At 43.6% G+C, this 12,032-nt stretch overlaps 1 protein-coding gene across 1 annotated transcript in view; it reads left to right on the forward strand.

The window, feature by feature from the left end:
- ORC1 (origin recognition complex subunit 1) overlaps positions 1-12,032 on the forward strand; it is a 32,885-nt gene that overhangs the window by 5,192 nt on the left and 15,661 nt on the right. The window contains exons 4-8 of the mRNA XM_030912710.1: positions 1,227-1,405; positions 2,726-3,044; positions 5,285-5,636; positions 9,955-10,059; positions 10,633-10,828. Coding sequence (XP_030768570.1) covers positions 1,227-1,405; positions 2,726-3,044; positions 5,285-5,636; positions 9,955-10,059; positions 10,633-10,828 — 1,151 coding nt within the window. The remainder of the gene's footprint in view (positions 1-1,226; positions 1,406-2,725; positions 3,045-5,284; positions 5,637-9,954; positions 10,060-10,632; positions 10,829-12,032) is intronic.

Below are 12,032 nucleotides of genomic sequence, written 5' to 3' on the forward strand. Positions count from 1 at the left end.
TCAGAGGCCTTTTTGTCATCCCTTTGCTGGCTGATAGCACCATTAGGAAATGGAACAACCCCAGAAGAGCGGGTGTGTGGGCTGGAATTAGATTACTGCAGTTGGTCATGTGACCTTTGACAAACTCTTTAGGGTCCCCGTCACTTGATTTCTTTGCCTGAAAAGGGGGATAGCTGTAGTACCTACGTTGTAGGGTTATTAGAAGGATTAAAAATCGGCCAGGTGTGGTGGCTAACGCCTGTAATCCCAGCACTTTGGGAGGCCGAGGCAGGCAGATAACAAGGTCAGGAGATTGAGACCGTCCTGGCTAACACGGTGAAACCCCGTCTCTACTAAAAATGCAAAAAAAAATTAGCCGGGCGTGGTGGCGGGTGCCTGTAATCCCAGCTACTTGGGAGGCTGAGGCAGGATAATGGTGTGAACCTGGGAGGCAGAGCTTGCAGTGAGCCGAGATCAAGCCACTGCACTCCAGTCCAGCTGACAGAGTGAGCCTCTGTCTCAAAAAAAAAAAGGTAACACATGTTGGGCCAGGCACGGTGGATCATGCCTATAATCCCAGCACTTTGAAAGGCCAAGGTGGGCGGATCACTTGGGGTCAAGGGTTTGAGACCAGCCTGGCCAACATGGTGAAACCCCATCTTTACTAAAAATATAAAAATTAGCTAGGCGTGGTGGCACGGGCCTGTGGTCCCAGCTACTTGGGAGGTTGAGCCAGGAGAATCTCCTGAACCAGGGAGGCAGAGGTTGCAGTGAGCCGAGATCATGCCACTGCACTCCAGCCTGGGGGACAGAACAAGATTCCGTCTCAAAAAAAAAAATAGAAAAATGTTGGCCGGACGTGGTGGCTTATGCCTGTGATTCCAGCACTTTGGGAGGCCAAGGTAGGCAGATCACATGAGGTCATGAGTTTGAGACCATCCTGGCCAACATGGTGAAACCTCGTCTCTACTAAAAATATAAAAATTAGCCAGGTAGGATGGCAGGCGCCTATAATCCCAGCTACTCAGGAGGCTGGGGCAGCAGAATCGCTTGAACCCCGGAGGCAGAGGTTGCAGTGAGCCGAGATGGGAGCACTGCACTCTAGCCTGGGTGACAGAGACTGTCTGAAAAAACGAAACAAAGCGACACATGTCGAGGGCTAAGCATGGTGTCTGGCACACAGGAATTGCCCAGTAAAGTGTCCTTGAGTTGTCTTAACCTTTCCCTTTCCACCGAATTCCTTCTAGATTCTGATCCTCCTCGTAAGAAACGTGCTCGAGTACAGTGGTTTGTCCGATTCTGTGAAGTCCCTGCCTGTAAACGGCATTTGTTGGGCCGGAAGCCTGGTGCACAGGAAATATTCTGGTATGATTACCCGGCCTGTGACAGCAACATTAATGCGGAGGCCATCATTGGCCTTGTTCGGGTAGGTGATGTCACAATCCTTGGTTCTACCTTGAAGTTTATTTCTGTCTGCCTCCTGAACTGCATGACCCCAGAAATATTACCGCCTCTAATTTACCCCATGGGGAATATATTATTTTCTGTCATCTTCTGTGCTTGCCTGTCTGTTTCATCTCAACAAATGTTTATTGAGAGCACATATCATGTGTTAGGAGCCTCCTGCAAGAAGTGACATTTGGGTTGTGACCTGAGGGATGAGCAGGAATTAGCAGATGTATCTCAGCCGGATGTTATATTTAGCTATGACTGTGGCATGCATAGAGCATTGTGAGGCTGAATATGCTGGCTTAAACGAGGACTGCACCTTGAGTAAATCAGTACAAAGAGTGCTAGTTGCTACAGACAAATTTGTATGACAGGATTTCATAATAAATCAGGTGCTAATGAGCGGCTGGTTTGCACGCTGAAGTAAGTCACTGGTTATGAGTTTTTCCTGAAGTGACTTCAGGCTCCCCAACATGAGATTAGGTTGTGGCGTGAGGTGTGGTTGTATGCTGATTATGTGGTTCATTGAGCATTAGGGCAGAGACTCTCGTCTGGCATGATTATTGTAATTTATCTTTGAGTTAAATGAGCGAAGGAGAGAAAGCTAAAGGAGTGTGAGGCAGATGCAGAAGTTGAGGCAGCAGGATGAGTATACGCAGAGAGGCACAGGGCTTGGGGCATCTAGGCAGGAGCACGGTGGTGGGAATAGCAGGACTGTGACAAGACCACTTCAAGCAGTATTGCGCACTCTGTAGGTAAAACGAGGCCAGATCTTAGAAGGCATTGAAAAAGTAGTTTAAGTAATTTGGTCTTGCAACAGTGGGAGTCATTATTGGCTGTTGAGCAGGAGAGCATGTTTAGATAAGTTGGTGGGGAAACTTGGCATAGGTGAACAGAATGGACTGGAAAAGAAAGCAATGGTAGGGTATAAGAATATCAGCTAGGAGAAATCTGTGAAAATAACCCAGGAGTGAGATGATGCGTATTTGAACTAGGTTGATAATAATAGGAATTGAGAAGTGAACAATAAACATTTTTAAAAATGAAAGGAATAATTTATATATTTCATTGATGTCTTTAAAGCCGTTAATGATTAAATGAGTAAATAGTAAATACTCATTATTCTTATGTGTTTTTCTAGCAATATGTTATGCCATGTCTATGCCTCTTTAGATTGGAAAGGTAACATTTTAGGTACAGATGTGGACTTAAATATTTTTAATTGTAGCTCTGATGGCATACTCCTTGGATCTTTTGGGGCTCATCTCTTCCTGCTTACCTGTACTTCTGAATTCAGGTGATACCTTTAGCCCCAAAGGATGTGGTACCGACGAATCTGAAAAATGAGAAGACTCTCTTTGTGAAACTATCCTGGAATGAGAAGAAGTTCAGGCCACTGTCCTCAGAACTATTTGCGGAGTTGAATAAACCACTAGAGAGTGCAGCCAAGTGCCAGAAGCCCGTGGGAACAAAGAGTAAGAGTGTAGAAAGCCCTTCTTGGACCCCAGCAGAACATGTGGCCAAAAGGATTGAATCAAGGCACTCCGCCTCCAAATCTCGCCAAACTCCTACCCATCCTCTTACCCCAAGAGCCAGGAAGAGGCTGGAGCTTGGCAGTAAGTTGTGGAATGGATCACAGTGGGCAATACTGGGGCTAAAGGATTATGTGATAAAAATGTTCATTTATGGGACAGTATTGAGTTAGTGATCATAGTGCACTATAGCCTGGAACTCAAGTGATCAGGCTCAAGCAATCCTCCTGCCTCAGCCTCCCCAGTAGCGGGGACTACAAGGGTAGGTCACTGCACTTGGCTCTATTTTCTGGGTTTTTTTGTTTTTGTTTTCTGAGACAGAGTCTTGCTGTGTCACCCAGGTTGGAATGCAATGGCACAATCATGACTTTATTGTAGGCTTGGTCAATGATCAAGGCTCAAATGATCCTCCTGCCTCAGTCTCCCAAGTAGCTGGGACTACAAGTGCGTACCACTATGCCTGGCTAATTTTATTTTAATTTTTTGTAGCAAGAGGGTCTTGCCATGTTGCCCAGGCTGGTCTCAAACTCCTGGGCTCAAGTGATCCCCGCGCCTTGGCCTCCCGAAGTGCTGGGATTACAGGCATGAGCCACCGTGCCCAGCTATCAGAGTTTGTGTTTCATTTTAAGACTTCACCCATTTTTTATTTAATTTTTTAAATATGTGAAACATGAATATCATTCGAGTCAAAACTACTTAAATCTACCTAGAAAAGCACTACTCCTTTCCTTGCCTTCCCACCCTGCTTACCCCACCTTCTATATGTTAATTGTTTTACTTTCTGGTTTATCTTTCATATGTGTCGTTTTGGAAGAATCAGCAGATGTGTATGCATATATGTATACCTATGTACAGACACACATTTATTTTTCATTTTCTTACCAATGGGGTAGCATACTGGATATATTCTTTTCCAACTTGCTTTTCCCCTTACAGTGTATCTGAAGCTCACTCCCCAGCCTTTCTGAGAGCTCATCCTCACTTGTTATATATAGTCATTCATCCTTTTTGAATTTTTTGTGTAGGTGTCAAGTTCTTCAAGTATAAGTTTCTTGTATTCTTGATAGCTCTATAGTACACTGTGTGTTTTAGGAGCTGAATGTAAAGTACAAAACAGTTAGAAAATGCAGCAAAAATATTAACTAATCTGTAATACTACCTTCCGAAATGAAGGGGCTCACTGGGCCTGGTGGCTCACGCCTGTAATCCCAACACTTTTGGAGGCCGAGGCAGGTGGATCGACTGAGGTCAGGCATTCAAGACCAGCCTGGCCAACATGGTGAAACCCCGTCTCTACTGAAAATGCAAAAAATTAGCCGGGTGTGGCAGCGCATGCCTGTAATCCCAGCTACTCGGGAGGCTAAGGCAGGAGAACCGCTTGAACTCGGGAGGCACAGGTTGCAGTGAGCTGAGATCACGCTATTGCGCTCCAGCCTGGGCGACAGAGCAAGACTGTGTCTCCAAAAAAAGAAAAAAAAAAGAAACGAGGGGGTTTTTCTTTTTTTTTTCCTTATGTCCTCTCTTCTTCATCTTTCAACTCTGTTGAAATTTTACCTTTCTTTCAAGGTATATCTCAAAAGCCATCTTTATGAGCACTCATGTGCTTCTGGACACTTATTTCACTTTATATAATAGGCAGTCTTGTATATCATCTGTTAGACTAGAGTGTTTTGTGTATTGGAACCAGGGTTGAGCCTCATTCAACTTTTGTTTAACCTTAGCCCCTGGCACACGCCTGCCTTTTTAACTGCTCAGTTGGTATCTGCAAATGGGCAGCTGGGGTCCTTGGTGCTGTGATCCTCGTGAGGGAGGAGCAATTCCACACAGTTTTGTGTATTCACAGAACCCAGTGGACTGTTCCCAGGAACCCCACTTCTCTCCATTGGCAGATATAATCTGGGTTATTGTGCTATCAAGTAATCATTGTTACTTGATAGCATCTCTAGTATAAATTTCTTCAAATGTCATTGAGTTAGGGTTGAAGGCATGTGATGTTACCCCAGTTGAGACCCACTGTTTTGATAGGTTATTTCAGGGAAACCTGTTAGAGATGAGAGAAGACTTACCCCATTTATCTGCAAAAACTGAATTAAAAGTTGACATGGTTCTAACTAGGAAAATCACTCCTAAAATTTAGGTGAGAGGTGAAAAATTATTAGAGCTACCCGGGCTGGAGAAAGAAAGCCTGGAATGATTAAAAATATAGCTAATTCATGTTTTATGTATAACGGAGTGGCAGAATTTGGCTGTAATGAGATTGCGGGTTTGTATGTTGTTAGGTAAAAAACTTACACATTGTCTGTGGTGATTTATCTTGGGCTTAGGTAACCCTCAGATGTCCCGGCAGACTTCATGTGCCTCCTTGGATTCTCCAGGAAGAATGAAACGGAAAGTGGCCTTCTCGGAGATCACCTCACCTTCTAAGAGATCTCAGCCTGATAAACTTCAGACCTTGTCTCCAGCTCTGAAAGCCCCAGAGAAAACCAGAGAGACTGGACTCTGTTATACTGAGGATGATAAGGCTTCACCCAAACGTTGCATAATCCTGAGAACCCGAATTCCAGCTTGGAAAACCATGGACATTAAAGAGGAGAGAATACTTACCCCTATCAGAGGGGGACAGAAATCTTCAGTGATGCCATCCGTGATTCTGAAACCAGAAAACATCCAAAAGAGGTGACCAGGGCCATTACCCACAGAGCAAATTGAAATCCTTCACATCATGTGAAGTGTGTGGGTCATAGTCTAAAAAGTTAGAACAGTAGTTGAAAAACCTATGTCACAGAATTATTGGGGAGCTTTCTTAAAATACAGATTTCTAGGCCTCTTCCCACACCTGGTGAGTCAGACTCCAAGCACTGGTCCTAGGAATCTATATTTGGAAATGCTATTCAGATGATTCCAATATACTGAGCTGTTATTTGGGGATCATTGCTATAGAAGATAACTTCCCAAACCTGCATTGCTATCCAGTTTGGGACTTCATTAGTTCCTGTGGCTTTTTGCCACATTTTAACGGTCATTTTTTAAGGCAGTTTTTCGTTGTTGTTTAATTTTATTTCAATAGTTTTTGGGGAACAGGTGGTTTTTGGTTACATGGATAAGTTTTTTTTTTTTTTTTTTTTTTTTTTTTTTTGAGACGGAGTCTCGCTCTGTCGCCCAGGCTGGAGTGCAGTGGCCGGATCTCAGCTCACTGCAAGCTCCGCCCCCCGGGTTTACGCCATTCTCCGGCCTCAGCCTCCGGAGTAGCTGGGACTACAGGCGCCCGCCACCTCGCCCGCCTCATTTTTTGTATTTTTTAGTAGAGACGGGGTTTCACCGTGTTAGCCAGGATGGTCTCGATCTCCTGACCTCGTGATCCGCCCGTCTCGGCCTCCCAAAGTGCTGGGATTATAGGCTTGAGCCACCGCGCCCGGCCCATGGATAAGTTTTTAAGTGGTGATTTCTGAGGTTTTGGTGCACTTGTCACCTGACCAGTGTACATTGTACCCAATATGTAGTCTTTTATTTCTCACCCCCCTTCCACCCTTCCCCTTGAGTCCCCAAAGTCCCTTATGTCATTCTTATGCCTATGCATCCTCATAGCTTAGCTCCCACTTATAAGTGAGGATATGTGATATTTGATTTTTCCATTCCCAAGTTACTTCACTTAGAATAATGATCTCAACTCCATCCAAGTTGCTGGAAATGCCATTATTTCATTGTTTTATGGCTGAGTAGTATTCCATGGTAAATATATACCACATTTTCTTCATCCACTCGTTGGTTGATGGGCATTTAGGCTGGTTCCATATTTTTACCATTGCAAATTGTGCTGCTATAAACGTGCGTGTGCATGTGTCTTTTTTTAATATAATGACTTCTTTTCCTTTGGGTAGATACCCAGAAGTGGGATTGCTGAATCAAATGGTGGATCTACTTTTAGTTCTTTAAGGAATCTCCACAGTGTTTTCTATAGCGGTTGTACAAGTGTACATTCCCACCAGCAGTGTAGAAGTGTTCCTTTTTCACTGCATCCACACTAACATCTGTTATTTTTTGCTTTTCAAATTATGGCCATTCTGACAGGAATAAGGTGGTATTTCATTGTGGTTTTAATTTGCATTTCCCTGATAATTAGTGCTGTTGAATATTTTTTTTCAACAGCACTGGCTGTTTCTATACCTTCTTTTGAGAATTGTCTATTCCTGTCCTTTGCCTACTTTTTTTCCCTTTTGTTTTTTTTGAGAGGGAGTCTTGATCTGTTGCGCAGGCTAGAGTTCAGTGGTGCGAACTTGGCTCACTACAACCTCTACCTCCTGAGTTCTAGCAATTCTCCTGCCTCAACCTCCTGAGTAGCTGGGACTACAGGCACTTGCTACCACGCCTGACTAATTTGTGTATTTTAGTAGAGGCAGGATTTCACCATGTTGGCCAGGCTAGTCTCAAACTCCTACCTCAAGTGATCAACTCACCTCAGCCTCCCAGAGTGCTGGGATTACAGGTGTGAGCCACCGCACCTGGCTTTTTGCCCACTTTTTGATGGGATTATTTGTTTTTTTCTTGCTGATTTGTTTGAGTTCCTTGTAGATTCTGGATATTGGTCCTTTGTTGGATGCATAGTTTGCAAATATTTTCTCCCACTCTGTGGATTGTCTGTTTAGAGTCTGCTGATTATTTCTTTTGCTGTGCAGAAGCTTTTTAGTATCATTAGGTCCCATTTATTTATTGTTGTTTTTGTTGCATTTGCTTTTGCTTTCTAAGTCATGAATTCTTTGCCTAACAATGTCTAGAAGACTTTTTCCAATGTTAGAATTTCTTTTTTCTAGATTTTTCTTTTTTTTTTTTTTGAGACGGAGTCTCACTCTGACGCCCAGGCTGGAGTGCAGTGGCATGATCTCGGCTCACTGCAACCTCTGCTTCCCAGGTTCAAGCAATTCTTCTGCTTCAGCCTCCCAAGTAGCTGGGACTACCGGTGCGTGCCACCACGCCTGGCTAATTTTTGTATTTTTGGTAAAGATGGGGTTTCACCATATTGGCCAGACTGGTCTTGAACTCCTGACCTTGTGATCCACCTGCCTCAGCCTCCCAAAGTACTGAGATTACAGGCATGAACCACCACGCCTACCCATTATCTTCTAGATTTTTTATGGTTTCAGGTTTTAGATTTAAGTCTCTGATCCATGTTGAGTTGATTTTTGTATAAGATGAGAGATGAGGATCTGGTTTCATTCTTCTTCTTTGTTTTTTTTTTTTTTTCTTTTTTGGAGACAGAGTTTCGCTCTTGTTGTCCAGGCTGGAGTGCAGTGGCACGATCTTGGATTACTGCAACCTCGCAGGTTCAAGCAATTCTCTTGCCTCAGCTCCCCGAGTAGCTGGGATTACAGGCATCTGCCACCGCCCAGCTAATTTTTTGTATTTTTAGTAGAGACTAATCTCTCAAACTCCTGACCTCAGGTGATCTACCCACCTCGACCTCCCAAAGTGCTGGGATTACAGGCATGAGCCACCACGGCTGGCCCCAGTTTCATTCTTCTACATGTGGCTTGCCAATTATTCCAGCGCCATTTGTTGAATAGGGTGTCCTTTTCCCACTTTATGTTTTTGTTTGCTTTGTCAAAGATCAGTTGGCTGTATTTGGCTTTATTTCTGGGTTCTCTGTTCTGTTCCATTGGTCTACGTGCCTATTTTTATACCAGTACCATTTTGTTGTGGTAACTATATCCTTGAAGTTACAGTTTGAAGTCAGGTAATGTGATGCCTCTAGATTTTGCTTTTTGCTTAGTATTGCTTTGTCTATGCGGGCTTTCTTTTTTGGTCCATATGAATTTTAGTATTTTTTTTTAGTTCTGTGAAGAATGATGATAGTATTTTGATAGGAATTGCATTGAATATGTTGAATCTGTAGATTGCTTTTGCAGTGTGGTCATTTCACAATATTGATTCTACCCATCCATGAGCATGGGATGTGTTTCCATTTGTTTGTGCCATCTATGATTTCTTTCAGCAATGTATCAGATCTAGGACCTTTTTGGATGAGTCTTTAGGGTTTTCTAGGTATATGATCATATCATTGGTGAACATTAACAGTTTGACATACTCTTTTTTAATTCGGATGCCCTTTATTTCTTTGTCTCGTCTGATTGCTCTGGCTAGGACTCATTTTTTAACTGGAGACTATTCTCAAATACAAACTGTACAAAAAGATAAGACATTTAGAACAAACTTTGCTGTACAAATAAAAATGCAACAAGCCAGAAGTTACAATTTGTAGTATTTGCTACCTAGAAACTTCAGCACCTGTTCCATAATAGTTTGCTCAATAAATGCTTTATATTGAATATACAGCTGCATTTCTGCTCACCTTGAGCCTGTGTGGATAGTAAATTCATACATGCATCAGAAACAAAAAAGGACAAGCACCTGTCCCTGGGAGTAGTATATTTTGGTTTCTAGTTGGGGAGGTGGTGAGTCTGATTTAAATAAGCTTAAGGCAGACTTTGAACTCTGGGTTTGAGTCAAGCTTCAGTTATAACTTTTTTTTTTTTTTTTTTGAGATGGAGTCTCGCTCTGTCGCCCAGGCTGGAGTGCAGTGGCTGTATCTCAGCTCACTGCAAGCTCCGCCTCCCGGGTTCACGCCATTCTCCTGCCTCAGCCTCCTGAGTAACTGGGACTACAGGTGCCCGCCACCTCGCCCGGCTAGTTTTTTGTATTTTTTAGTAGAGACAGGGTTTCACCGTGTTAGCCAGGATGATCTTGATCTTATGACCTCGTGATCCACCTGTCTTGGGCTCCCAAAGTGCTGGGATTACAGGCTTGAGCCACCGCGCCCGGCCAGTTATAACTTTTTAGTTATAATTTTTTGCCAACTTTTTAGCAAAAAGAAAGTTTGGTCTTTTCAAAGTATATATAAAAAGACTGGGAGCCAATAAGGCCACTTGATTATCTTCTAGTGCCTTTTGGACACTCTAGTGTCCAAAACTACTTCCCGTGACCTCGCTGTGATTTCTTGTAGGGATGCAAAAGAAACAGAAGCTCAGAATGAAGCCACCTCTACTCCCCATCGTATCCGCAGAAAGAGTTCTGTCTTGTCTATGAACCGGATAAGGCAGCAGCTTCGGTAAGACTACTCCTTGGCAGGCAGAGAAACATTGCTGCCATCTCTGATATCTATACTCTTATCTCTTAAAGCCTCTTATATTGTTTGTTTACCAATCCATTGAAATTGACCTTTTACCTAGCATGTCTGGAATTATGTTAAGTTTCAGATAATTGTCTTAGTTTGAAGGGGCAAGAAATACTTCCTGGGCTTAGGTGGCTCCCATCCCTGATCATCATGTCCAGCAAGACTGGTGGTGGGAGGGGGTGCCTAAGAGCATGAACTTGGATTCTGAGAGATCTGGATTTGAACCTGGGCTTTGTCATTTACTATCTGTGTAACCTTGGGAAGGCAAATTTACCTTTCTAAGTCTGAAATTCCTCATCTACACAATATAATAAAAATGTCATAAATTTGTTGAGGGGTTTAATGAGATAATATAAATAATGCTCCTAACAGAGTGTCTCAGTAGCAAGCACCCATGTTGTCTGGTCACAAGGACCCTGCAATGCTTGTAATCCACACTAACGTTATGGAGTTCTTCTTATTTAGACTTGAACACTGAGTAGCAAAAAATATGTCCCTACCATTTAGGTTTCTAGGTCATAGTAAAAGTGACCAAGAAGAGAAAGAGATTCTGCCAGCAGCAGAGATTTCAGAATCTAGCAGTGACGAAGAAGAGGCTTCCACACCGCCCCTTCCAAGGAGAACACCCAGAACTGTGTCCAGGAACCTGCGATCTTCCTTGAAGTCATCCTTACACACCCCCACGAAGATGCCAAAGAAAAGTGTAAGGTTCTACTAGGTTTACTTCCCATCGAAGCATCCCTCTCTTAGTTTAAAAGTTACAAATGCTGAGGTCACAGATTAGTAACAGCTGGAATCTGAGGACAGGTCTGTTATATTCAATGCTATTCCTTGTGGAATATTCATGGAGAAAGGGACCTAAGTGAACACTAGGACTGAAAATGAATCTAGTAAAGAGTGATTTTTGAGTTAAGTCCCTTTTACAGTACAGAATCAGGCGGCCAAGAGCCGAACTTCCTGAGGGAAGTACAAGACCCACTCCTCTTTGCATCTGCCACGGAGCACTGGCAGAGTGGGTATCGCATGTGCGGCCACAGAGCCGTGGTGTTAGTTTTGTTGTCCCACTTGACACACCTGAGAAACCGGGAGTGCTACTTACATATTGGTAACAAATCGTGTCACAGCAAGATGGAAGGAGGAGATCAATGGACATCTTTTCTGCTTCCTGTGGAACTTTATAGCAGAACACCGAAAAGGTATTCAGATCAGGATCTTCTGATGTTTGAGTGTGCTTGAGAAATGTTTGAATTAAAGTTAAATTGAGAGAGCATCTTATTCTTTGGAACGCAATTGGGAAGTCTTAATTAGAAGACTTTCTAAAGCTGATGTCCGTTTTTCCACATGAAGATGTGATTTGGCTTGGGTTGAAATCAAAGAAAAATCTCAGCTAGGCACGGTGGCTCACGCCTGTAATCCCAGCACTTTGGGAGGCCGAGGTGGACAGATCACTTGAGGTCGGGAGTTCAAGACCAGCCTGGCCAACAATGGTGAAACCCTGTCTGTGCTAAAAATACAAAAATTAGCTGGGCTAATGGTGGCAGGTGCCTGTAATCCCAGCTACTCTGGAGGCTGAGGCGGGAGAATCACTTGAACCTGGGAGGCGGAGGTTTCAATGAGCTGAGATGGCACCATAGCACTCTAGCCTGGGCGTCCGAGTGAGACTATCTCAAGAAAAAAGAAAAGTCTCTAGGGAAAGGAATCCAGTAGATCAGTAGTCCCCAGTCCTTTTGGCACCAGGGACCCCCTTCGTGGAAGACAAATTTTCTACAGATGGCAGGGACTTGGGGGGATGGTTTCAGGATGAAATTGTTCTACCCCAGCTCTCCAGGCATTAGATTCTCATAAGGAGTGTGCAACCTAGATCCCTTGCACACGCAGTTCACAATAGGGTTCACACTCCTATGAGA

This window comes from Rhinopithecus roxellana, chromosome 12 (genome assembly GCF_007565055.1).
Source record: "Rhinopithecus roxellana isolate Shanxi Qingling chromosome 12, ASM756505v1, whole genome shotgun sequence".
Taxonomy (NCBI): domain Eukaryota; kingdom Metazoa; phylum Chordata; class Mammalia; order Primates; family Cercopithecidae; genus Rhinopithecus; species Rhinopithecus roxellana.